The sequence below is a fragment of the Pseudophryne corroboree genome, chromosome 6 (assembly GCF_028390025.1).
Source record: "Pseudophryne corroboree isolate aPseCor3 chromosome 6, aPseCor3.hap2, whole genome shotgun sequence".
NCBI classification, from domain to species: domain Eukaryota; kingdom Metazoa; phylum Chordata; class Amphibia; order Anura; family Myobatrachidae; genus Pseudophryne; species Pseudophryne corroboree.
In genome coordinates, this window is record NC_086449.1 from 669,306,461 (window position 1) to 669,334,208 (window position 27,748).

General features: G+C 44.1%; 1 protein-coding gene across 3 annotated transcripts in view; it reads right to left on the reverse strand.

The window, feature by feature from the left end:
- The window catches only part of SLC23A1 (solute carrier family 23 member 1), an 894,224-nt gene extending 868,226 nt beyond the window's left edge, over positions 1-25,998 (reverse strand). For 2 of the 3 annotated variants that reach the window (XM_063928249.1, XM_063928252.1), the window contains exon 1: positions 25,928-25,998. In XM_063928249.1, coding sequence (XP_063784319.1) covers positions 25,928-25,978 — 51 coding nt within the window. In that variant the 5' untranslated portion in view covers positions 25,979-25,998. Of the gene's footprint in view, positions 1-25,822; positions 25,892-25,927 lie in introns of those variants that run through there. The other variant, XM_063928250.1, reaches the window with a different exon arrangement.
- Positions 25,999-27,748: the final 1,750 nt, after the last annotated feature.

Consider the following 27,748-nt stretch of genomic DNA (forward strand, 5'->3'; position numbering starts at 1 on the left):
AAGTAAACCAGCATTTACAGAGGGCACATTTTTAAGTTAGGAGGGCAAAATGATGTAGTTACATAGTTGTTGAGGTTGAAAAAAGACAAATGTCCATCGAGTTCAACCTATTGTACATTACATTTTATTTTATTTTAATATTAATTAAATGCAGTATCCCTGGATATTTTTTTCAGCTCTTATTGTGAAGAATCCTTTTCTCCGTTGGGTATGGAATTTTTTCTCCTCTAACCTCAGGGCGTGTTCTCGTGTCCTATGTAGTGTTTTTTGGTAAACAAATCGTTTGATAGATCCTTGTATTGTCCTTTAATGTATTTATAAATATTAATGATGTCCCCTCTCAGTCGCCTCTTTTCCAGTGTGAACATACTGTATCAAGCCTTTTTAGTCTTTCCTCATAGTCCAATACCTCTAACACCTTAACCAGTTTGGTGGCTCGGCTCTGTACCCTTTCGAGTTCCAAGATATCTTTTTTATAGTATGGTGCCCAAAACTGTACACAATATTCCAGGTGTGGTCGCACCAATGATTTATACAGTGGCAGGATTACAATCTCATCCCTTGTCTCCATTCCCCGTTTAATGCACCTTATTAGCCTTTGTTGCTGCATTTTGACATTGGGTACTGCTACCAAGTTTATTATCGATGAGCACACCCAGATCCTTTTCAACTACCGTTATCCCTACATTTTCCCCGTTTAGTTTATAGGATGCCTGATTGTTCTTAGTCCCAAGGTACATAACTTTACATTTGTCTATATTGAACCCCATCCCCCATTTGTCTGCCCACCCCAAGCTCTCTTAGTTTGAGGATTAGTCTCCTGTGTGGAACTTTGTCAAAAGCCTTAGAGAAGTCTAAAAAGATCACATCCACTGCTTGACCCTTATCAATATTATCGCTCACTTTCTCGTAGAAGCTTATTAAGTTAGTTTGACACGACCTGTCCTTCACAAATCCATGTTGATTCCTAGTAATAACCTTGGAGGTATCCAAGAACTCTAGAATGCTATCCCTTAATATATCTTCTAGTATTTTCCCCACTATAGATGTCAAGCTAACCGGTCTATAGTTCCCGGGGAGTGTTTTAATACCCTTTTTAAATATTGGGACTACCTCTGCTATACGCCTGTCCTTTGGTATCATTCCTGATCTAATTGACTCGATGAAGATCAAATATAGAGGTTTCGATATCTCTACGTTGAGTTCCATAAGAACCCTGGGGTGAAGTCCATATGGCCCAGGAGATTTATTTATCTTAATTTTACTCAGTCTCTCCCGGATTACTCCCTCGTTTAAGCAAGTACCAAGCAGTGGGTCATTATTATTATTTATGTTATGCTCTATTCCTGTCAACCTGTCCTCTTTCGTGAATACTGATTAAAAGAATATATTAAATAAATCTGCTTTTTCCCTATCATCATTAATCAAGACATCCTGCTTACCCTTTATGGGCCCAATATTCTCCCTTTTCAACCTTTTACCATTTATATACTTAAAGACCTTTTTCGGATTTGTTTTACTCTCCTTTGCGATTTGTTTTTCGTTTTCTATTTTAGCTGCTCTAATCGCTCTTTTGCATTTATTGTTACATTCTTTGTAGAACTGGGACGATTCCACCTTTCCGTCAGATTTAAATGCTTTGAAAGCACGCTTCTTTTTATCTATTTGTTCCTTGACCTTTTTATTAAGCCACATCGGTTTGGATTTCCTACTTCTGTTTTTGTTGACTTTGGGAATAAATAAATTAATGTACTTATTGAGCGCAGTTGTAAAAATGTCCCACATTTCAGCAGTATTCTTACCATGAACTACAATTTCCCAATTAATCTCCTTCATCGCTTGTTTCAGCAATGTGAAATTTGCTATCCTAAAGTTAAAAAATCTTGGTTAAACCCTTATATTGTTGTTTTTGAAAGCTGATATCAAATGTGATCATATTGTGATCGTTATTTCCTAGGGTCACCCCTACTTTAGTGTTTGTTATTATTTCCTCATTATCTGTTAGTACTAGGTCTAGTATAGCCCCTTGCCTAGTTGGCTCCTCAATTACCTGTGACAAGTAATGATCTTTTAGCATGTTTAAGAACCTTTTACCCCTAGCTGTATTTACTGTTTCAGTGTTCCAGTTTATGTCTGGGTAATTGAAGTCCCCAACAATAACGACGTCCCCCATACCAGCAGTTTTTTCGATTTGCTGCAAGAGTAGTAATTCGTCAGCCACACAAGTATCTGGCGGTTTATAGAATGTCCCTATTAAAAGGTTTTTTTGTATCTTTACCCCCACTCGAAATCTCAACCCATAATGACTCTACGTTATCTCCAGTACCCTCGTAACTGACCTCCTTTAAATATGGTTTTAAGAATGGTTTAAACATAGAGACAAACACTTTTTATTAATCCTATCTATCCTGAAGAGAGTGTATCCCTCGATATTTGCCGTCCAGTCGTGAGAATCGTTCCACCATGTCTCAGTAATGCCTATTATGTCATAATGGTCATTATATGCAATTGCCTCTAATTCCCCCATTTTAATTGTTAGGCTTCTTGCATTTGCAATCATACACTTGAGTTTATTAATTCCCTGATCCGCAAGTTCTGTTGTACATGACATTTCCTTAGGAACCATGGTATCCCTTAAATTACCATTGCTAACTCTTTCACTCCTTCCCCCCTCTCCACCCCCATTATACTTTATACATCCCACTATTCTTTGCTCTCTAATTGTCCCACTAATTCTTTCTAATCCGTCCCCCCAGGCACCTAGTTTAAAATCTCCTCCAACCTTCTAACCATCCTTTCCCCCTGCACCGCTGCCCCCTCCTCATTCAGGTGCAATCCATCGCATCCAAAAAGATGGCGCCTGACTTAGAAGTCCGCCCAGTGTTCTAAGTACACAAACCACTCCTGTACATACTGTAATGCTTGGTGCTCCCCTATCTACATGTAAAAGCAAGGACAGTGCGCGCGGAAGGCGCGCAGCAAAAATTTAAGGGCGTTGCATCTTGGGGAAGGTGCGTGACCACATAATAGTGGCAATTCGCATTACACCACACAGTAGTGCAGCTAATACACATTACACCAGGTAGAACCTCCTATGCGCCAGGCAGAGCACGTTAGACACATTGCGCCAGGCAGAGCACGTTACACACTTTGCGCCAGGTAGAGCACCTGAGACTCATTGCCCCAGGTAGAGCACTGAGACACATTGCGCCAGGTAGAGCACTGAGACACATTGTGCCAGGTATTGCACTGAGACACATTGTGCCAGGTATTGCACTGAGACACATTGCGCCAGGTAGAGCACTGAGACACATTGCGCCAGGTAGAGCACTGAGACACATTGCGCCAGGTAGAGCACTGAGACACATTGTCTAGCCACAGATGCCTAGTGGGAACTCTACATGATATGCTCCCCAGCAGTGCCAGCTACACATGACATGCCCCCCAGCAGTGCCAGCTACACATGACATGCCCCCCAGCAGTGCCAGCTACACGTGACATGCCTCCCAGCAGTGCCAGCTACACATGACATGCACCCCAGCAGTGCCAGCTACACATGACATGCCCCCCAGAAGTGCCAGCTACACGTGACATGCCCCCCAGTAGTGCCAGCTACACATGACATGCCCCCCAGCAGTGCCAGCTACACATGACATGCCCCCCAGCAGTGCCAGCTTCACATGACATGCCCCCCAGCAGTGCCAGATACATAAATGGCCACACAGTGCCAGATATGTCCCCACAGTTCCAGATACATAAATGCCCCTACAGTTCCAGATACATAAATGCCCCCACAGTGCCAGATATGCCCCCACAGTCCCAGATACATAAATGCCCCCAGTGCCAGATACATGAATGCCCCCACAGTGCCAGATAAATAAATGCCCCCACAGTGCCAAATACATAAATTCCCCCACAGTGCAGATATGCCCCCACAGTGCCAGATACATAAATGACCCCAGTGCCAGATACATAAATGCCCCCAGTGCCAGATACATAAATGCCCCCACAGTGCCAGATACATAAATGCCCCCAGTGCCAGATACATAAATGCCCCCAAAGTTCCAGATACATAAATGCCCCCAAAGTTCCAGATACATAAATGCCCCCCACAGTGCCAGATACATAAATGCCCCCACAGTGCGGATATGCCCCCACAGTGCCAGATACATAAATGCCCCCACAGTGCAGATATGCCCCCACGGTGCCAGATATGCCCCCACACAGTGCCCGATCCATTAATGCCCCCCACAATACCTGTGGTGCCGGGAGGGGGAGTGCTGCTGAGGGTGTGGGCGCCGTGCGGACTCTTCCAAAATGGTTGTGTGCACGTTATGCGCGTTGCGTGGCGCCGGCGTGTGACGTCAGACACCGGCGCCGCACAGCGCGCGTAGTACGCACACAACAGTTTAAGGCCAGGTAGCGCTGCAGGTTGGCTCCAGGCAGGAATATGGCGGCACCAGCTCGCGGCGCCCATTAAGGGTGGCGTCCCGCGCGGCCGCTCTATTCGAACATGCCTGGAGCCAGCCCTGTTCGACGCCCCCCTTCAAACTATAAATTTGCACCCTTGCATACTTTACAAAAGGACAGCGCACATAATATCCCTTGTAGTAGAGACACTTACACATGTAACGCCCCCTGTACCAGAGACGCTTACACATGTAACGCCCCTGAACCAGAGATGCTTACACATGTAACGCCCCCTGTACCAGAGACGCTTACACATGTAACGCCCATGAACCAGAGATGCTTCCACATGTAACGCCCCCTGTACCAGTGACGCTTACACACGTTACACCCCCCTATACCAGTGACGCTTACACACAAAACGCCCCCCCTGTACCAGTGACGCTTACACATGTAACGCCCCCTGTAGCAGTGACGCTTACACACGTAACGCCCCCTGTAGCAGTGATGCTTACACATGTAATGCCCCCTGTAGCAGTGACGCTTACACGTGTAACGCCTTCTGTACCAGTGCAGCTTAGACACGTAACGCTCTCTGTACCAGTGCCGCTTAGACACATAATGCCCCTGTATCAGTGCCGCTTAGACACGTAACGCCTCCCTGTACCAGCGATGTTTACACACGTAACGCCCCTTGTACCAGTGACATTTAGACACGTAACGCCCCCCTCTTACCAGTGATGCTTACACACGTAACGCCCCCTTTATCAGTGACGCTTACACACATAACGCCCCCTGTACCAGTGCTGCTTACACACACAACATACACACACACACATATATATATAAATACACATACATACTGTACATAAATTACACACATACACAGTCACACATATATACAGTATACACAGACACTGTATATACACACACACTCATTCCAGACACTTACATTCACACTCTTTCCAGACACTTACCAAATGAAATCTGGCTAGCCGAAGCTGTAGCAGCTCATCCTCCTGTGGCAGCATGATCCCGTCTAGCTCCACCCCTTATTCCCATCTAGCTCCACTCCCTTTGGTTCCCGCCCGGCCACTGAATGTCACAGAGGGGAGGGGAGGGGAGAGGGAGAGGAGGCTTTGTGCTGCCGGCGCCGAGGGGGAGAGGAGGTTTTGTGATGCGGCGCCACTGCATGTGTGACAGCAGCCGGCAGCAGCAGGGATAGCCGCAGCAGCTCAGCACAGGGATGCAGAGCAGGGAGAACACCTCTTCTTCCTGGCGCATCCCTTTGCTGAGCAGCTAGCGCCAGGCCTGACACTGACACTGACACTACACAGCACTCTCAACTTTTACATTGATTCAGCCAGTTAGTCAGTTCTGCCAGCCAGTCACTATTGTTAGCACCAGTGTCCCAACATGCCGCATTACAGGGAAGTAGATGCTCTAAATAAACTACAGCTCCCAGCAGCCCTTAGCACCGAAGCATTCTGGCCCTTAGGGCTGCTGGGAGCTGTAGTTTATTGAGTGCATCTTCTTCCCTGTAATGCTGTACGTTGGGACACCGGCCCTAACAATAGTGACTGGCTGCTTGGCTGCTGTGCGAGTCTCCAGGAGAGCCACTGCCAAAGGGAGGACAGCAGCTTAGCTGCTGACAGGAGTAGAAGCAGGTGAAGAATAACCCGCCCCTCCCCCACTCGCATTACCTCCGGGCCCCATTTGTGGCACCCCCCTACAACCTCTTCAGCACCCGCGGTACTTCCGGACTCCCTCCCCTACCCGCAGCTCCCCCGCACCTGCCCCTCCCACCACACCACTGCATCCACCCCTCCTACACCTGTTGCACCCATGCACCCTCCCCCACCCGCGGCCCCACCAAACCAGTCCCTCCCCCATCTGTGGCACCACTGCAACCACCCCTCCCCCTCCCGTGGCACCCCCTGATTCCATCCGCGTTTTCCCCGCACCTGCCACTCCCCCAACCAAAGCACCTACTAGTATTAAATAATAATACATTTTAGAGGGTGCAGTGGTATTGCCTTCAGGGTCCCCCATGCCGCCATGCCCCATAACAGCTACATCCCCTGCACCTTGTATAGTTAGAGGGTCAAGCTATGTCTGTGCATCTTTTCCTCCTTTCATCCTTCCATATATGCCCTCTCCCATCCGCCTATGCCCCCTTCCATCTGATTGCCTTTCCGTCTATGCCCCCATATGGTGCTCTGTCTGTCCTTCTGTCCGCCCATGCCCCTGTGTGTCTGTCCGTCTACACCCCCATATGGTGCTCTATTTGTCCGTTTATCTGTGTATGCCCCCTCCTGTCAGTCCATCTATACACCCATACAGTGCTCTGTCTGTTCATCTGTCTGTCTATGCCCCCTCCAGTCTGTCCATGACCCCATATTGTGCTCTGTCTGTCCATCTGTCCTTCAATGCCGCCAACATCCTATACTCCTATATGGTGCACTGTCCATCCGTTTGTCCGCCCATGCCCCTGTCTGTCCATCCATCTGTCCGTCTATTTCTCCACGGCCATCCTCTGCTGTAGTCAAGTAGTGTCCCTCCTACTCACTCATTCTACCTCGTTATCCTTAACATTATCTCTCAATACTCTCTTTCTCGCTCTCCCTGACATTGTCTCTCTCTCTCTTTCTCTCATTCCCTCATTTTCCGTGAATACCCTCTCTCTATTTATCTCTCTCTCTCCTTCTCTAACTCGCTCCTCTTTCTCTCCCCTTGGCACCCCCCTTCTCTCTTACTCCCCTCTCTCTCCTGCCCCTAAGAAGCATTGTAGTTGCAAAGGCTGGAGGGTTGGGGGGGCTTCCAAGATTTTGCTATGGGGCACAAAAAGTTCTAGTTACGCCCCTGCACAACCCGGGCTTCAGAGTGATCACAAGGATTGATACCAGCTCTGAATAAGGCCCATTATATGTTAACACCCATTAACACGTTAACAAGGATGTCAAGTGAAAAAGTGTTGTAGGGTGTGCATTTGAATAGCCACAGGCATTAAAGACTGAAGTTACCATCTTTTTTCGCTCATGACAAATTTTCACCTAAAATTGAATTCCACCATAGGCCCTCATTCCGAGTTGTTCGCTCGTTGCTAATTTTAGAAGAATTGCTAATAGGCTAAAATCCGGCAGTTCTGCACATGCGTATGCATCTCTGGGCGCACTTGCTAAGCAAATTTACACAAAACTATGCTATCTTACTCACAGGCGAACAAAGCTTTTCAATCGCTCTGCTGATTGACAGGAAGTGGGAGTTTATGAGCGGAAACTGGCCGTTTTAAGGGAGTGTGCTAAAAAATGCAGGCGTGCCAGGTAAAAACGCAGGAGTGGCTGAAGAAACGGAGGAGTGGCTGGTCGGACGCTGGGCGTGTTTGTGACGTGAAACCAGGAACTAAACGGACTGAGCTGATCGCAATCTAGGAGTAGGTCTGGAGCTACTCAGAAACTGCAAGGAAATTGCTTTCGTTAGCAATTAATTAATTAATATTAGCTGAATTGCTAATCTTTCGTTAGCAATTGCTAATCTTTCATTAGCAATTCTGCTATGCTAAGATACACTCCCAGAGGGCGGCGGCTTTGTGTTTTCATTTCTGCTAAAAGTAGCTAGCGAGCGAACAACTCAGAATGAGGACCATAGTGTTTTTCTTTTTGTACACTGATTTGCCGGTTTTAAGGGTGACACAGGTGGTGCATGTGATGTCTGACTGTGTGTGGCCCTGGATTTCACAAAAGGCCTTTTAGTACATGAAAGGGCAGTAGCAGGATCACTGCTCACAAATAAAGGCCATGGTCTGTGTCTTTCCGTGCCACTGCATAGCATGGAATGTTGGCTATTTTACATTTTACGTTTTTCAGAAAAAGTAAGTTTTACCATAGTAAGATGTGTTTTTTTTTTGATTGTGAAATTTGTACAGTACAGTAGATTTGAGGTGCCCTTTACACTTTCTTTCGCCTTGACTTCCAGCACTGGTACAGAGTTGTACCTGCTCTTATGTGCCTTATGTTGTTAAATGCCAGAATGGCCAATGGCCTGATGGGCCAGTCTGCCCTAAAAGCCTGGCCAAACAGTGCTACTCAGCCATATGGCAACCAGACATATGGGGGCTTGCCACAAGGTTATGTCCCTGTGAGTCATACCCTTGCCCTTTCCTGATGTGCAGGCATCTGTGTGGCCACTAGACTGCCAGAGCTGTTTTAATGGCCCAGTCCATTCCTGTACACCAGGAATAGAAAAGGTCCCCTTGAAGTTATTGTTTTAGCATGAAAATGATGGGAGTACCACCGCACACAGACAGTATATGCTGCATCTCAAAAACACGTTATATACAGTTTTAAATTATATTATAAAGGGCTGGCTATTATTTTTACACTGCTGGAGGAAGAGAGATGCAGATGCACACTCCTAGCACTAAGAACACTGATAGTAAAAAAGAATTTAAGTAAACCCTCACAATTAACATGGAGTATAATTTAAGTTGTTAGTACACATTTGCGCAAATATGCAGGCCCATGTACCGCGGCCAGGTGACTTCATCACATGGGTCCCTAACATTCCTAATACTATCACATTATATAAATTTATCCAGGACTTACCTCTAATTAGTGACCTTATCAATGTGTGATCTGAAATGCAGGAATCCAGCTAATGAAAACACCTGAAGGTGAATGGGAGGAGTGCCAATACCAGAGGAAGGAAGCCTTGCCTTCCAGTGTACAATTTATTATTTATTTATTTATTACCAGTTATTTATATAGCGCACACATTTTCCGCAGCGCTTTACAGAGAATATTTGGCCATTCACATCAGTCCCTGCCCCAGTGGAGCTTACAATCTAGATTCCCTATCACATGTACACTCACACACATTCATGCTAGGGTTAATTTTGTTGGGAGCCAATTAACCTACCAGTATATTTTTGGATTGTGGGAGGAAACCGGAGTACCCGGAGGAAACCCACGCAAGTACGGGGAGAATATACAAACTCCCCACAGTTAGGGCCATGGTGGGAATTGAACCCATGACCTCAGTGCTTTGAGACAGTAATGCTAACCATTACACCATCCGACTGCCCAATATAGTACACTGTGTATATATACACAAATATAGTGGAAAAAAGGGAGGGGCTGGACTGCACACCCTATTCCTAAAGATAACAAGAGGATCTATTATGCTGAGGCTTCTAATACTATGCTGGGGGAAGAGAGATGCAGATGCACAGATGTTAGGGACCCATGTGATGAAGTCACCTGGTCGCGGTACATGGGCCCGAATATATGCGCAAATGTGTGCTAAGAACTTCAATTATACTCCATGTTAATTGTGAGGGTTTATTTAAATTATTTTTACTATCAGTGTTCTTAGTGCAAGGAGTGTGCATCTGCATCTCGCTTCCTCCAGCACAGTATTAGAAGCCTCAGCAGTTTAGCACCTCCTGATATCTTTAGTAATAGGGTATGTAGTCCAGGACACCCCCCTTTTTTCCCATTATTTTGACACACCAGGAAAAGAAAATGACTTCTTTATAATTATTATTTTGGAGCAAAAATGGCAGGGATATCACCATACCCAGTTAGAACATTAAAATATCCTGTATCGCATAAACATGCTATGCAAATTTTGACATTTAATTTTAAAGGGCTAGCTACTTTTTTTACACACCTGGAAGAGAAAACTGTGCACCTGGGAAAAACCATGCTTCGCTGTTGGTGGGGAAGATGTAAAATGTGCAAAGAGATTTACAGTAAATTAGGTGCGGTGTGTCCAAACTGAAATCTATATTTCAGTGTAAAAATAAAACTGTCTAACATTTCTGGGCTACTTGCAGTTGCATATTACTTCATCTGTGCTTTCCACTTACTGTATCTCTCCTTTTTAAAAACGATATCATCCTTCTGAACTCATTTCCCCTTATACACTATCTCATCCACAAACTCAGGCGATATTTTGACAAATTCTTAATTTTCACGTACAGCCATAGTGCACTAGATATGCAGAATCTCAGATGATGTTGGAAGCCAAGCAGTGTCGGGCTTGGTTAGAACCTGGGTGGGAGACTTCTGGGGAATACCAACGTGCTGTAGATAATGAAGCAATAGAATTACTGACTTCTGATTGGACAGCAGAAGTATATCACTGCTCTTCCTTCCACTTCAGGGTGTGAACTGGCTCCTCCCTCTATGCCCCTCCTCCAGACCTCGGTATAGGAACTGTGCCCAGGGAGACGGACATTTCGAGGAAAGGATTTACTTTTAAACTAAAGGTGAAATTCATACCAGCTCACACCTCAACCATGCCGCACAACATGGCATTCAACTTAACACACGCCAACGGGCATGAACAATTGCAGCAACATGCTGAAAATAATCGTAACACAACACTCGTGTAACAACAACTAACAACTGCAGGTAAACTACGCACTGGGTCGGGTGCCCAGCATCCTCTATGGACTAGGAGAAAAGGATTTACCGGTAGATATTAAAATCCTGTTTTCTCATACGTCCTAGCAGATGCTGGGGTCCACTTCAGTACCATGGGGTTATACAAAAGCACTAGTACGGGCAGGAGAGTGTGGATGACCCTGCAGCACCGATTGACCAAACTTGAGGTCCTCATCGGCCAACGTGTCAAACTTGTAAAACTTTGCAAACATATTTGCCCCTGACCAAGTAGCTGTTTGGCAAAGTTGTAATGCCGAGACCCCCCCGGGCAACTGCCCAGGATAAGCCCACCTTGCTATTAGAATGGGCATTTACCAAATTCGGTATCGGCAATCCTGCCGTGGAATGAGCCTGCTGTATCGTCCCTCTGATCCAGCGCGCAATGGTCTGCTTAGAAGAAGGACATCCAATCTTGTTGGGAGCATACAGGACAAACAGAGCCTCTGTTTTCCATATCCAAGCTGTTCTAGCAACATAAATTTTCAAAGCTCTGACCACATCAAGAGACTTTGACGCAGTGAAAGTGTCAGTAGCCAATGACACCACAATAGGTTGGTTTATATTGAAAGACGAAACCGCCTTCGGAAGAAATTGTTGCCGAGTTCTTAACTCTGCCCTATCTTCATGGAAGATCAGGTAAGGGCTCTTGTGAGACAAGGCCCCCAACTCAGACACCCGCCTTGCGGATGCCAAGGCCAATAGCATGACCACTTTCCAAATGAGAAACTTCAATTTTATCTCCTGTAGAGGTTCAAACCAATCCGATTGAAGGAACTGCAACACCACATTAAGGTCCCATGGTGCCACCAGAGGCACAAATGGTGGTTGGATGTGCAGCACCCCTTGTCTGAACTTCTGGAAAGGAGGCCAATTGTTTTTGAAAGAAAACTGATAAGGCCGAAATCTGAACCTTGATTGAACCCAATCTTAGGCTCGCATCCCAACCTGCCTGCAGAAAATGGAGAAAACGCCCCAACTGAAACTCTTCCATAGGAGCCTTCTTAGATTCACACCAAGGCACATATTTTCTCCAAATACGTTGGTAATGTTTTGACAGTACTCCTTTCCTGGCCTGAACAAGAGTGGGAATGACTTCTTTAGGAATCCCCTTTCGGGCTAGGATGAGACGCTCAACAGCCATGCCGTCAAATGTAGCCGTGGTGTCTTGATATACGCACGGCGCCTGCTGTGGGATCGGTATGAAATACCTCCAAACAAAATGCCGGTGTTCAAAATCCAGACACCAATTGACCGATGGTCAAAATCCCGACAAGGTCAAAATCCCGACATGGACAAAATACCGACATTAAAAATATCAACAAGGTCAAAATACCGACATGTAAAATGCCGACAGGTCAAAATACCGACATGCATTTTTTGTTGTTTTTTTGTGTGTATGTCGACATAAGTCAACATGGACACCATATAAAGTGTACCACGTCCCCTCGCATGGCTCGCTGCACTCGCCATGCTTCGGGCACGATGCCTCGCTGCGCTCAACACACTATTATATTCCCCGTCCAGGCCCACTGGGATGGTAAAGTATGAACAAGTCGGTTTCAATGAAAAAAATCATGAAAAACTCATGTCTGTATTTTGCCCTATCAGCATTTTACATGTCGGTATTTTGACCTTGTCTGTATTTTAATGTCGGTATTTTGTCCATGTCGGGATTTTGACCTTGTCGGGATTTTGACCATCAGTCAATTGGTGTCGGGATTTTGAACGTCGGGATTTTGATTGGAGGTAAACTGACTGCATCCCCCTGCTGTAGCTGGTCCTTGCGAGGAGGAAGAGGCCGAGGATCTTCCATGAGTAACTCCTGAAGATCTGGATACCAAGCCCTCCATGGCCAGTCCTGAGCAATGAGGATTGCTCGAACCCTTGTTCTTCTTATTATTTTGAGAACTTTTGGTATTAGTGGAAGAGGAGGGAAGACATATACCAACCGAAACACCCACTGGGTCACCAGTGCATCCACTGCTACTGCTTGAGGGTCTTTCGACCAGGAACAATATTTCTGAAGCTTCTTGTTGAGACAAGATGCCATCATGTCTACTTGAGGAACTCCTCAAAGACTTGACACCTCTGTGAAGACTTCTTGGTGGAGGCCCCACTCTCCTGGATGGAGATCGTGTCTGCTGAGGAAGTCTCGTTCCCAGTTGTCCACTCCCAGAATGAAAATTGCCGACAGGGCTTTTGCATGTCTTTCTGCCCAGAGGAGGATCTTTGTCACCTCTGCCATTGCCGCTCTGCTTTTCGTTCTGCCCTGATGGTTTATGTACACGACTGCTTCTACATTGTCCGACTGGATCTGCACTAGCCGATCTTGTAGAAGATGCACCGCTTGTAGAAGGCCATTGTAAATGGCTGTCAATTTCAGAATGTTTATGTGAAGACAGGATTCCTGACTTGACCATTTTCCTTGGAAGCTTCTTCCCTGTGTGACTGCTTCCCAGCCTCGGAGACTTGCATCCGTGGTAACTAGGACCCAGTCCTGAATCCCGAATCGGCGTCCCTCTAATAGGTGAGAACTGTGCAGCCACCACAGGAGTGAAATCCTGGCTTTGGATGACAGGATTATCCTCTGGTGGATGTGTAGGTGGGATCCGGACCACTTGTCCAACAGATCCTACTGGAAAACTCTGGCATGGAATCTGCCAAACTGTATGGCCTCCTAGGCCACTACCATCTTTCCCAACAACCGAATGCATTGGTGTATTGACACTCTTGTCGGTTTCAAAACTTGTTTGACCATTTTCTGGATCTCCAGAGCTTTTTCCACTGGAAGAAATACCCTCTGAACTTCTGTGTACAGTATCATCCCCAGAAAAGACCATCTTGTCGTTGGTTTCAACTGTGACTTGGGAAAATTCTAAATCCAACCATGTTGTTGGAGCACTGACAGGGAGAGCGCAATGTTCTGCACCAACGTTCCTTGGATCTCGCTTTTATCAGGAGATCATCCAGGTAAGGAATTATATGGACTCCTTGTTGTCGAAGGAGGACCATCATCTCTGCCATCACCTTGGTGAATACCCTCGGTGCTGTAGAGAGTCCGAATGGCAACATCTGGAACTGGTAATGGCAATCCTGTATCGCGAACTTCAGATAAACCTGATGTGGAGGATAAATGGGAACATGTAAGTAGGCATCTTTTATGTCTACCGACACCATGACATCTCCTTCCTCCAGACTGGAAATCACTGCCCTCAGAGATTCCATCTTGAACTTGAACCTTTTCAGGTAGAGATTCAGAGATTTTAGGTTCAGAATTGGTCGTACCGAGCCGTCCGGCTTCAGAACTACGAAGAGGCTTGAATAAAAACCTCCTCCCTGCTGTGACAAGGGTACCAGGACAATGACTTGATCCTGACATAATTTTTGAATTGCAGCCTTTACTACTTCTCTGTCTGGAATAGAAGCTGGCAAGGTCGATTTGAAAAATCGGCATGGGGGGACGTCTTGAAACTCCAGCTGGTATCCCTGGGACACTATTTGCAAAACCCAACGGTCCAGGCCAAATTGAGCCCAGATCTGACTGAAAAGTTTCAGACATGCTCCCACCCGAGCGGGCTCCCGCAAGGGAGCCCCAGCGTCATGCTGCAGATTTGGCAGAAGCAGGGGTGGACTTCTGCCCCTGCGATCCGGGAGACGCTGCAGACTTTTTTCCTCATCCTCTCCCTCTACCTGCAAAGAAGGGAGAACCTTTGGCCTTTTTATATTTGTTGGGCCAAAAGGATTGTATCTGAGAGTGATGTGTCTTTTTTGTTGGTGCTGGAGCATAAGGCAAGAATGTCGACTTACCTGCGATAGCCGCAGAGACCAATGCATCCAACCCATCTCCAAATAAGGCCTCACCTTTATACGGGAGAGCCTCCATATTTCTCTTGGAATCTGCTTCAGCATTCCACTGGCGAATCCACAACGCTCTCCTAGCCGAGACTGCCATGGGAGCGGCTTTTGAACCTAAAAGCTCAATATCCTTCATGGACTCTGGCATGTATGCAGCAGTGTCTTTGATATGACCTAACTTTAGGAGAATCTCGTCTCTATCTATCGTGTCAATTTCAGATGACAAGTTATCTGACCATTTTTCGATAGCCCTACTCACCCACGCGCAAGCAATGGTGGGCCTGAGCAGCGTACCATTGGCCACATAAATACATTTTAACGTAGGGGGTAATTCCAAGTTGATCGCAGCAGGAAATTTTTTAGCAGTTGGGCAAAACCATGTGCACTGCAGGGGGGGGGATACATCATTTGCAGAGAGAGTTAGATTTGGGTGGGTTATTTTGTTTCTGTGCAGGGTAAATACTGGCTGCTTTATTTTTACACTGCAATTTAGATTGCAGATTGAACTCACCACACCCAAATCTATCTCTCTCTGCACATGTTATATCTGCCTCCCCTGCAGTGCACATGGTTTTGCCCAACTGCTAAAAAATTTCCTGCTGCGATCAACTTGGAATTACCCCCGTAGTCTCCAACTTGCGGTCTGCCGGCTCCTTTAGTGAAGCCATCCCAGGTGCAGGGAGAATCACCTTTTTTGTTAACCGTGACAGGGCACTGTCTAAAACTGGGGGTGACTCCCACCTTTTCTTGTCCTCTGCCGGGAAAGGATAAGCAACCTGAATCCTTTTGGGAATCTGACATTTCTTTTCAGCGTTTACCCAAACTCCCTTAAAAAGAGTGTTTAGCTCGTGAGAAGGAGGGAAAGTTACATTAATTTTCTTTTCTTTATAAAAATAAGCCTTCTCCTGAGGTACCGGAGGGGCTTCCGTAACTTCCAAAACCTCCCTTATAGCAACAATCATGAATTGAATGCTTTTTGCCAATTTAAGATCTATATCCCTGGAATCACTAGTGTAGACACAGGAATCAGAGTCCGTGTCGGTATCAGTTTGTACAATTTGTGCAAATGGTCTTTTATTTGACCCAGAGGTGACACCTGTGGATGAAAAAGCAGAACCACTAAAAATCACATCTTCCACTGATTTTCTCCAGCTTTCTGTATGAGACTCAGACTTATTTAATCTCTTACTGATATGATTCACACTATCACGCAATTCTTTCACCTATTCAGGCTCATGGTGTGTCGGCAGTGCCACCACATTACAACTCTGTGTCCCTAAAATGGCTCCCTCAGGGGAAGAGCTCCCTGCCTCAGACATGTCACACACGTGCACAATCACACCACAGACACTCTGGGACTTATAGGGGACAGACCCACAGTAAAGTCTGTCAGAAGGACACAGATAGGATTTGCCAGTTCCTAACCCAGCGCCAGTAATAAAATGTCTGTGTAACACAAAATGCCCACAGACCTGTAGCACTTTTATAATCACACAATATTATATATGTATAGCACCAAATTTCACTGTGCTCCCCCTGTTTAGCACCCTGATTAGTTCAGCAGTGGAGGAGGACCAGTGTTCTTCTCTGCAGCCTGGATGGAGAGAAAATGGTGCTGAGCAGTGTGCTGGCTGACTGAGGAGGAAGCCACGCCCCCTTAATGGCGTGTTTCCCCTCAGATCTTTTGAACTAATATTTATACTGGCGGGGGTAGGACTGTGCCTCAGCATCTTATGCCCCTTATTTTTGCCAGTTTTAGTAGGTTTCATGCTGCCCAGGGCACCCCCCCCCCCCCACACCCTGCACCCTGCAGTGCCTGTGTGTGATGGGTAGCATGGCACGCAGCGTTCCCACCCGTTGCGCGGAACCTTTCAGCCATCACGATGTCTGAAGATCCTTTTCTTCTTACACTCACCTGTCTTCTGACTTCTGGCTCTGTAAGGGGGGTGACGGCATGCTGTGGGAGTGAGCACATAGCCGCAGCTAGCGTTCAGTACCCTTCAGGAGCTAATGATGTCCTGTCAGCCAGAAGCAGAGCCATGAAACTATTCAGGAAGTTGGTTCCTACTTCTGCCCCCTAAGTCCCACGAAGCAGGGAGACTGTTGCCATCAGTCCTCCCTGAAAATAAAAACCCTAACAGGAGTCTTTCAGAGAAACTCCGTAGAGCTCCCCTGGGGTGCATCCAGTCTGCCTGGGCTCATTTTCTAAACTGAGGTATGGAGGAGGGGCATAGAGGGAGGAGCCAGTTCACACCCTTGAAAAGTCTTAAAGTGCCCATGGCTCCTGCGGAACCGGCTATACCCCATGGTACTGAAGTGGACCCCAGCATCCTCTAGGATGTATGAGAAAGCTATGTTATAACAATTATTCCAAATATAATATGACTATAAAAGTGTGCCCCAGAAAGACTAACAGTATTCTTGTTTTTTGCAAACCCTTTGAATGCTTGAAATACTGACAAGGATAGCTAGATTGTGAAGAGGGTTGGCAAATTAGTGTTTTAGCCAGCTCATTCAATTTTTCAATAAGTATGGTTCGCTAGCATAATCCCAGGATCTGGTCACCATTCCAGCATTTGGGATGCTGTTAGTAAGAATATCGACACCAAAATCCTAACACTGGTCAGGAGACTGATGCCATAATCCCGAATTCCCTGACAATGCCATTGCCAGAATCCCGACTAAGGGCAACCCGATAATAAGTATGCAGATCAGGATATGATAACCCCGCGGGTGTGTGTGTGTTACGTTTAGGCACCACCGGGGAAGTTACAACTAGATTGTGGGAAAGGACATGTTAGGTTTAGGCTGCGGGGAGGGTGGTTAGGTTTAGGCACCAATGTCTAGGGTTAGGGTCAGACTGAGTTGAAGGGAGGGTTAGGTTTAGGCTACTGAGAGGAGGGGTTAGGTTTAGGCACCACCAGGGAAGGTTAGGGTTAGGCTGTAGGGGGGAGTATTATGTTTACGCTGTGGGCAGGAAGGGTTAGGTTTAGGCTGTGGGCAGGGAGGGTTAGGGATAGGGGGGAGAGGAGGAGAGTTAGGTTACTTACCTGCAAGATGTCAGGACTTTGTGCACCTTTAGCGTGATTAGGTTTTGTTATCCATTCTCTACTCTAAAGTTGCCTTAAGCATTATCATGTGCCACAAGCAGTACAAGGCATACTGTATGATATAAATCAGAGTATGTTTAGGGAGTTATTCAGATTGCATTGCTAATCGACGTAAGCGTATTAAATATGGCTGTGGCGGCAGTGCACACATGCAGGTCCCGTCCTGTGCGTGCGCTAGCAGCCTATGCAATCGAAAATGGGGGCATGTCATGGCATTTTTGGGGCGGCTGCATGATGTTGGAAAAATGACGCCGGGACTCCTGCCGTCGCAGCCAGGCTGCGCCGGCAGGAGGCTTCCCTAGTTTCTGTGACTATGCACTAATTGCATCAGAATCATAATTAGAGCGTGGTTGCAGTTGGTGGGTGATGGGAAGCATGCTGGGCATGGATAGTCCTGTAATGTGCGGCACCCAGCATGCGAAAGAATGGATTGCAAATTCTGCTTTTTAGCAGAATTTGCAATCCGTACTGAATAAAATCCTTATTCGGGATACAGTCAGGATCTTAGTGTTCGGGATCATGGCAGTCAGAATACCGATGCTGGAATCCTGACACTGATCAGGATACCAACTCTGGGATCCTGACATGGGTCGCAATGCCGGCACTGGGATCCTGAACACTGATATCCCGAATGTAAGTATGCTGGGACTGCTGAGAGGTAAAATACTGGGGAAGGTTAGGTTTAGGGCACTAAGGGAGGGATAGGGTTAGGCTGCAGAAGGGACAGGAAGGGTTAGAGTTAGGCTGTGAGGAGAGATGGATAGAGTTAGGCACCACCAGGGAGGGATACGGTTAATCTGCAAGGAAGGGGTGGCAAGGTTTAGGCTGCAAAGAAGTGGTGTTAGGGTTAGGCACCACTGGGGTTAAGGCTGTGGGTAAGGAGGGTTAGGGTCAGGGAGGTCAGAGATTAGGGGAAGTATCCTTACCTTGTATGTGTTGGGATTCTGAGCATTGGGATGCCGCTGTCGGTATTCTGACTGCCAGCATCCCGAACACCGGGATCCCAATACCATCCCATTTAATCTTGTGGTTTTAAAGAAAAAGAAAAAAAAGCTATTTGTAACAAAGTATCACAGAAAAGCCTAAACCCTCTAACTATATTAAGCATTATCTGAGAAATGCCATATTTATTATCTTATAAAATCACACTTTTATCATACAAACAATATATATTATAATTATTCTAAAATTCAATGGTTGTTTATCAGCCTACATTTTTAGACAGCTCTGTGGATGGGATCAGTATGATATCCCGGCGGTCAGGAAGCCGATGCCGGGATACCGGTGAAGAGCACAGCGTGTTCCCTAGCTGGTTTGCTGTGCTCTCTACGCTTTGGGATCGGTGGCAACCTTTGATTGCCACAGGGTTCTATTCCCCTTGGGTTGTGGCGTGGACCACCACCAGAGTCGGGATTTCAGCCGGCGGTCGGGATGCCGACCGCCAGTATATCAGCGAGTGTCTGGATTCCGTCATTGGTATCCTGACAGCCGGGATCCTGACAGGAGGTAAGCTGACTGCCACCCATGTATATACTGTACAGCTTGCGGTAGATGAATATATTAGAGTTGTTCATTAAACATTCCAAAGTATATTCCACTGCATTTATTGATTGGGCAGTTAAGGAACTCAAATCTTAAAAGATCTTCAGGAGGAATATACTGGAAAAGTATGTTAACAACCTTACATGACCTTTGGACTCAGTGAAGTCCCTCCGATGTGATGTGCCAGTATATGATGATCACAGATGGAACATTCATCCAGTAGAACTATTTATTCTTAGTCTGTGTGTTCTTTAAAATAGAAATGCACTGGATGTACACCAGGAAAGGAGTTCTTTCTTTGATTTATGATGTGTTTCTACACACCTACACTTTTATCAAAAGTTGTTCAAAAAATAAATTCATTGTATTTCTGGAAGAGTATATTTATAATGCCAGGGCCCAATCATTAGTCAGTGTTTACACATATGTCTAAATAAATGAATCAATCACTGAGCATTTTCATTTAAAAATATTACCACTTCTGAGAATTAATCTAATTAAGGTTTTTAAAATATAGAGGCGGGATGTAATGTCACCTGAGTTTGGCAGCCGTGTGGGTGTCAGCAGAATTCAGATTTTTTTTTTAAAGGGGCAATTACTTACAAAGAAAAAGCATGCCTTGTAAGTGATTGCCCCTTTAAAAAAACGGAAGGGCCACTGAACTCGGGCAGCACTGCATCCGGCCCATATTGTAATTTAGATAATTCTTTTCACTTTAGCATTTTACAAAAATGTTACAAAAAAGATTATAAAAAACAATCACCAAACATAATAATTAAATATAAACATAAACTTTTTGGTGTCTAGAATCGAACCCAGCACACCGGATCACTTGATTATCTATATAGATTACAAGTATACCAGCACACCAGACCACTAGATTACCTATATTGCTTTTCAATGAAAGCTAATAGCATGCAGAATGGAGCAATAGACACTCCTAGGGGGTATTCAATTATGTGCTGTTTTTTGCTTTTCGAGCAAAAATTCTGCAAATTCAATAAGATACATGGATCGCTGTAAATTTGCAGTTCCACGTGATTTTTGCCAGTGCCGAATTTTTCGACCAGTCAAAAAATCGGCACGGGCATCGAATAGGGTGAATCTAATTCGCCCTAAAAATGGCAGAGAACTGCCAATTTTTCATCTGGTTGAAAAATATGGCAATAATTGGAAACCCCCTATAGCATAAATGTTGGATATGACATGATAGGATACCATATTATAGTCACCTTGATGAGTTTTGATAGAAATGGAGACTTTTTTATAAAGAAAAATCAACAACAAAAATAATGGGTTATAATGTTTCCTAATCAAAGGGGAAATTGTTGAATAAAAAACACAGCACAACTTATTGGAAAAACTGGGAAGAAATTTGGTGCGTCTGCATAGACCTGTAGCTGATGCATGCCGAATCTCAGGGCAACAAAAATTAAAAAAGAGAATTTTCAAATAGTTGGAATAGTCTAACTTTGATATCTATTTCAGTTAAAGGCCTTTTAACAGTAATGTTTATGAGAAAGTTATTTTTGTAATGATGCATGTGATGTGTACTTTAGATGAAAGTTGAAACCATTTTTACAATGTAATTATTTTCTGGCATAATATTTTTGCAACATCAAAATTTTAAGAAAATTGCAGATTTCATATTATAATTCCATATTATGACACAAATCTATTGACATGGGGAACGTTTATAATTTATACATGTTCTGGCTCACTGAATGTCCTTAACTTTAGGATACTTGTCAACCCGTACTTAGTTTTGTTTCAAGGATATTATATTTTCTAATCACTATCAAAAGTGTTTTCAAGGAAGGAGAATGTGGCTTGCTGATATGAATAGTATTAGAAGACTATGTACAGTAATTACAATTACATAGTCTTCTATTACTAATCAAATTAGCACTCAACATTCTCCTTCTTTGTACTGTATCTTATATTAGTAGGTAGCAGGACGTACTTTGAGAGCTGCCACATTGAATACAGTAGTAGTTGAGTTAACTGGTACTGTAGTTAAGCACACCTTTTCTTTTCTAACAAAAGTGTTTGCTACTGATTTTACTTGTTATGAATCTAGTACCCGGAATTCGGGAGTACGGGTCGCAACTGGGGAGTTCTTGGTACTGATGAGTGAGTCGCAGCTGGGAAAGGGAGATGGCTGCAACACCTACTCTACCCCTAACTCCGTTATTTCTCCTTTAGCAGACGCATTTGAATGGGCAAATTAGGTCAGCCCAGACTCCGATGACCCCAGGTCTTACGAGGTGACAAGGCACCAATCGAGACTGAGAGAAAATAAGGGGAAAAATGAGCTAAGACTAACGAGACTACAAATGAAAGAATGTACAGAGAAAACAAAAAACAATTGTGTGGCACTGCTGCCAGAATCCAAACACGAAAACTAGGGCAAGCGGCTGACCCGCAGAATATGACATCGTCGCTACTTAAGAAGAACAACCAAAGAATTGTGGCCTAGCCACAAAATGCGACCCCGTCGCAGAAGCAGACAGAAAGTAAAGATATGACCTCTGTCATAAGATGCATCTGGGCCGCTGACTCACGGATCTACGAGGGCTGAATACAGGGACCACCGGTATTCCGAAGAGTTCTGAATTCAGGCCAATTCCGCAGAAAGCAGATCTGGAAGAAGCTGGACACGGTCCAAACTGAAGTTTGGAACTAGAACACAAGGAGTTCAGGCAGGAACCAGGAACTACCAGAGACTGGCTGACTGGCTTGCTGGAAGCTATCACCAGTGGGGCTGCATTATCCTGGCTCCAATAAAAAGGCCCAGAGGACCAAGCATGGAGAGCCAGAGAGGCCAAAACTCCCCAGTCCCTGATTGCGCCGGCTGCTAGCTGGCATGTGTGGATCAGGGCATCCCGGTTGCTTAGTAACAGCCAGGACTGAGAGGGCCGCCCTGTGTCTCAGGTTGCCCGGCAACCAGCCGAGTCTGGAAGCTCAGTGATGGAAGTGACGCAACGGCCCCGTTGCCTAGCAACGGTTGGGAGCCGGCTCGCCCCACCGCCGTAGCAGCGGCTAACATTACTGGTACTATATGTGGAAAATCTAATCACCTTTAAACTGTAGATAACCATCTAAATACATGCATGATTCTCTTCTATTTAAATCTACCACTTCATACTCAACAAATTAATAATAAACTCAATGGAAATGGAGAAAGAGGTTTTCATCCGCACCAGAAACACAAATGAATTATTAAGCAGAATTTCAGGGACTAATGGTCCTTTGAATACTGACAAACTATATTGTTTAAATAACTAGGACCAATTACAAGGGTGCTACCTTCCAATTAAGCAACATTTTGGGAATTTCACAAAGAGAAAAATAATTGGATTTTAGTGGGTGCAATCCATCCCCTTAATTTACTGTTTAAAATACAATTTATTTCATTTATTTAAAATTCAGTATAGACATACCTTCCTTATCCGAAAGCCTGTAGGGCTAAACATATTATTTTCAATTCAGCCTTATTTAGGGCTGAGTAAAGCGAAATGTTAAAGAGTAAATGAATAAAGAAAAAAACGTGCCAAGAATATTGTGATGAAAATAACTAAATGTGTGTTGGTGAATAAAGTATTTATATTATTTTCATACCTCTTCTATCGTGTGGATACGATTTATTATAGACTTCTCCTTATATTAGTTTCTGTTCTTGCTGCTAGTGCTTGAAAGCCTAAAGCCAGGTGTTTACATGCGGAGTATTAATTGATACATTTGTATCCACAAAGGTTTTGATACTTTGTGTGTAAAGTAACGTATCCAAAAATATGCCTTGTTATAGGGAATTTAACCCTTATGTTTCAGCAATCTGAGATAGATGTAATACTACATATATCAATCAGGATGATGCTATATTCAAGAGAGCCAATGATGGATCAAATATATGCATTCAACCACTTTTAGTAATAATAACACGCCTTTGTAAACAAACAAGGAGTTGTGTTGTGCCAACCGTCTAAAGTGATGATTGGCAATTAGTAAACATTGATGCTGTCTAAACACAATCCCCTCTGTGTGTTTATAATCTCTTTCTGCTCACATAAATAGTTGATCTCGGCAAGACTTATACAACATGTGATTCTAAGCATAGGCATGCGCAGGGGGGGTGCCTGGTGCACACAGGCACCCCCTAATGTCCAGCAATCCGATCTCACATGCCTGATGCAGCGATCGCTGAGCAGGCTGATTACTGTCCCCTCTGCGTTGCACCCCGTCAGGACTGCATTACTGACCAGATGCCTTGGTTAATCAAGGGTGCCACTGCCACCAGCTTTCAAACTCCTGGCTCCACCTCAATGTACAAAAACAGCGTAATGTGACGTGATGACATCATGCTGCTCGCACGCCCACCCGTCATACACCCACCTCTCTCCTTCTATTCTATGCCAACGCCAGCCACTGATGAGGAGCAGTATGCAGCCAGCGTTCCTCTTAGGAAGACAAATTCAATACTGGCAGGCGGTTGGCAGCAGCATTGACACGTAACGCGTTTTTCCAGCAGCAGTAACTAGTCTGCGACTGTCAGTGTCAGTGAGTGACTGCAGCTTGCAGGGGAAAGAGAGGGGGAGCTAGACCAGGCTGAGGAGGAGCAGTGTAATTGCAGTGAGTGCCATCAGGGGTTTGTTTGGTGCACACCACAACATCTGACAATGCATCTGCATTATTAGGATTGGTACAAGGATGGATATTTTATATTACGTTGACTGTCAATAGATGGTGCTAGACACGCCCAAAAGGCGGTGCTAGACACACCCATCCAACAGTGCACCCCCTAATAAAATGTGCTGCGCACGCCTATAATTCTAAGTATATAATTAGCAAGCTTAATATGTCAGCTACTGTAACATCTAGCATCGGTGCTGCGTTGTTGACCAAGCGATTGTGTCCTATACTCTGCTTTTATATACGTGGGGTTGTTTGCACACAATTTTACAACACAAATCCCTCTTCATCTGTTTTATTTCTTTTGGTCACATACAGAGTTATTCATTTAGCATGACTTCACACTTGTGCTGCATGTCACTTTAGAGTACAGTCCCCTCTGTGCACATGTGATCTATTTTATCTTGCATGGGTGATTAACCTGTGCAATGTCTTCACACTCGTGCTACACGTAATAGTCAATATATTGCTGGTAGATTTAGTACCAGGCTGAATTGAAAATAATATATTTAGCCCTACAGGCTTTCAGATAAGGGAGGTATGTCTATACTGAATTTTAAATAAATGAAATAAATTGTATTTTAAACAATAAATTAAAGGGATGGAGTGCACCCACAAAAATCCGATTCTTTTTCTCTTAATAATCAACTCAGTTTGGGTGATCTTACTTCTCTTAGGCATACAGTAACTGATATATGAGTCATCTTGATTTCATAAAAACAACAAAAACATTCTAGATAACAATTATTTTGCATTGAAAAACATATAATCCTGTTAATATGTAAATACCCCATATACCAGAAATATATTGGGACAATGTCCCGATCATCCGACGACAGGGTCAGGGATTCGGGAATATTAAACATTTATGTTTTCGGTAGACATGAGAAAATGGGGCATTTTAATATGCTTAATTTCCCTGATTCCCTGACAAATTGCCGATCATCCATGACCACCAATCGGCGGATCCGGATGGCGGATCGGCAGTTCTGGCCATGTCAGAGAATTGCCGCGTAGATGTAACTTAATACTGTACATACTACAAATAAAGCAAGAAACAATCAAACGATTAAAACCTAAAAACATTGTCTCTATTGACCAGAGAGAATTTGTTTCTTTATAACTAAAGAAAACCATAAGCTTGCTCCAACTCTCAAATTTTAGGCAGATCGGTTAATTTAGGCTAGACTGGTGAAACTGGAACTCCAACTCATATTTAAATTAACACTACTACTGTCACACTATGTTATAATAATATCTGAACAATCCTGTAAAAGACTAATGTTGCATTCTATTATCTCTCAATATACCTCCCTATCTTTTATCTTTTATTATTTTGATTATTTGTGTTTATTTATAAATATTACCATTCTGTAGTCACTTTGAACATATAAAAAACATAAACATTTGATTATTTCATAGTCAGTTTTGTATCATGTTCATAAATCAATATTTTTCCTTCAATTTACACTGAGTTGGATAGAAGTTATTTTAAATTCAACAACAATTAATATTGCTATATTTCAAAATAAAAAGCAAGATGTAAATAAACCATTTCTGATGAGATATAGTGAGATATTTTTTTTTCTTATTTACACCAAATTAAATAATATGTCATGAGATAAAAGGTCATGTGTGAACACAAGTTATACACATGACAAGTTATACACATGACAAGTTATACACATGACAAGTCATTCGCATAATTTTTGTAGTATACAGTATTGTACACACGCTATAAAACAGATTATCTAAACATGTGTTGTTTACCTTGGAAAGCCTGTCTTCTGTATCCATCCTTAGCTTTAAAATGAGAATTTGCAAGTTTTATATCTGTTAAGTAAATCAGCAATAATGTGTTCTGTTACTGCTTACCCAATAATCACCTTTGTCCTCTGTCATGTATGAGCAATTCCTTAACTGCATCTCCTATGTAGATGTTTTAATCAAAACAAGCAATGAGCTAATGTGTAATTGGTTGATGCAGTAACTGAAGTTGCTATGTAAGTGTTTCTTATTTGTTTGCTTACTTGCCAAATGAAGTTATTGCAGAGCAGCTAAGAGAAAGTATTTTCACACCCATCAGATTGCAGCACAAATGTGCTTGTGTACCCCATTAAATAGCTGCATGCACCACTCAAGATTGCAGCAAATAAAGAAAAACTCATGAAGACTGTTAAGTGCCCTCTATATTTTAGACAGATAGCTAGATAGATAGCTAGATAGATAGATAGATAGATAGATAGATAGATAGATAGATAGATAGATAGATAGGCAAATGCAGGGGGGTGGAAGGGTTCTGGTTGCCTGGAAACCCCATCCTCTTGGCCAGCTACTCAGATTATGACAACAATAGCAATAGAATAGAATATGATTACTAGAGCTACTGCCACAAACATGCAGTTTAAGGGACAGAGTGGAGCTGCTGCACATGCAGCTTTTCTACCAAGTCTTCTGTTTGCGTAGATCTGAATCCTCAATCACTGCACTGGACCAGAAAGTAGCTGCCAGGAAGAAGAGACAGGCACCTTACCACGAAATGGAAGAATGTGTGTTTAGAAAGTGCAGTTCTGTCTCCTACTGGGTTCTCTAATGTTTCTGTATTTATTCATTATGGGATGTTTAACCTTTGCCTGACCACTTATTTTATTGATATTAGTTAAATAGTTTGATACAGTCTATAATATAGACTTTCTATAGTGTTGAATATTAATACTGGATTCAATACAGTATCCAGTGTCTAAAAAAACCCCAATGTGTACATTAATGTACTAGGTTCTACCACTAATTCATCAAAACTCCTATACTTGCTCCAATGTTCTGCAGAGCAGGAGATTGGGGCTTGCATTTGGAAACCCCCCTTTAGTAATCCTGTGTTTGCCATTGAGATATATAGGTAGATAAAAGCACAGCAGGAAGCCGCTCGTAATGTACTAAATTAGTCCAACCAATTTGAAGTTATTGAATTTCATATTACTTTAAATAATGAGAACAGTCTTATCTGATAACATTCCACTTGTGAAATTGTAGTAGTCACAGCAACTGGGCTATGAATGACTCCACTGAATATACAGTAAATAAGAATATCAATTATTTTCTTTCTGAATGCTGACCATGAGTATGGTAACAGTTCCTGACAGACTGGAAAAACAGTTGTTTTATACAAGAACTCAAGTCTACAGTATAGTACATATTTTTATAGTCTCAATCAGAGGCATAACTAGGATCTTTGACACCCGGAACAAGATAAAAAAAAATGCCCCTGCCCCCCCCCCCCGCCCCCCCCCCCCCCCCCCGCCCCCCCCCCCCAACCAAAAAGGACTGCTCACAAAAATTATGAAAGGGCATGGTTTCACTTTTTTGGGCAAGTAACTGTGTTTGGGAGAGAGAGATAGGCATGGGGAAGGGATGCATGGGGAGAGAGAGATGGAGAGGGAGGAAAGAGAGAGGGGGAAGCATGGAGAGGGCTGGGGGGAATGATGGGACCGCATTGCTGTGCTGTGGATTGCAGCGTATCGCAAGTTGCAATAGAGGGACAGCACCAGTGGCATTTTGAAACTGTAAACACTTACCTTATATGGATGCCTGCTCCGGACTTTTTCCCTGTGCTGCTGCTGCTGCTGTGATCCTGGCCCACTGTGGTTGTGCCTATGGTCACCACCTTGTGTCTTGTAGCCTTGTTCAGGGAACAGTAAG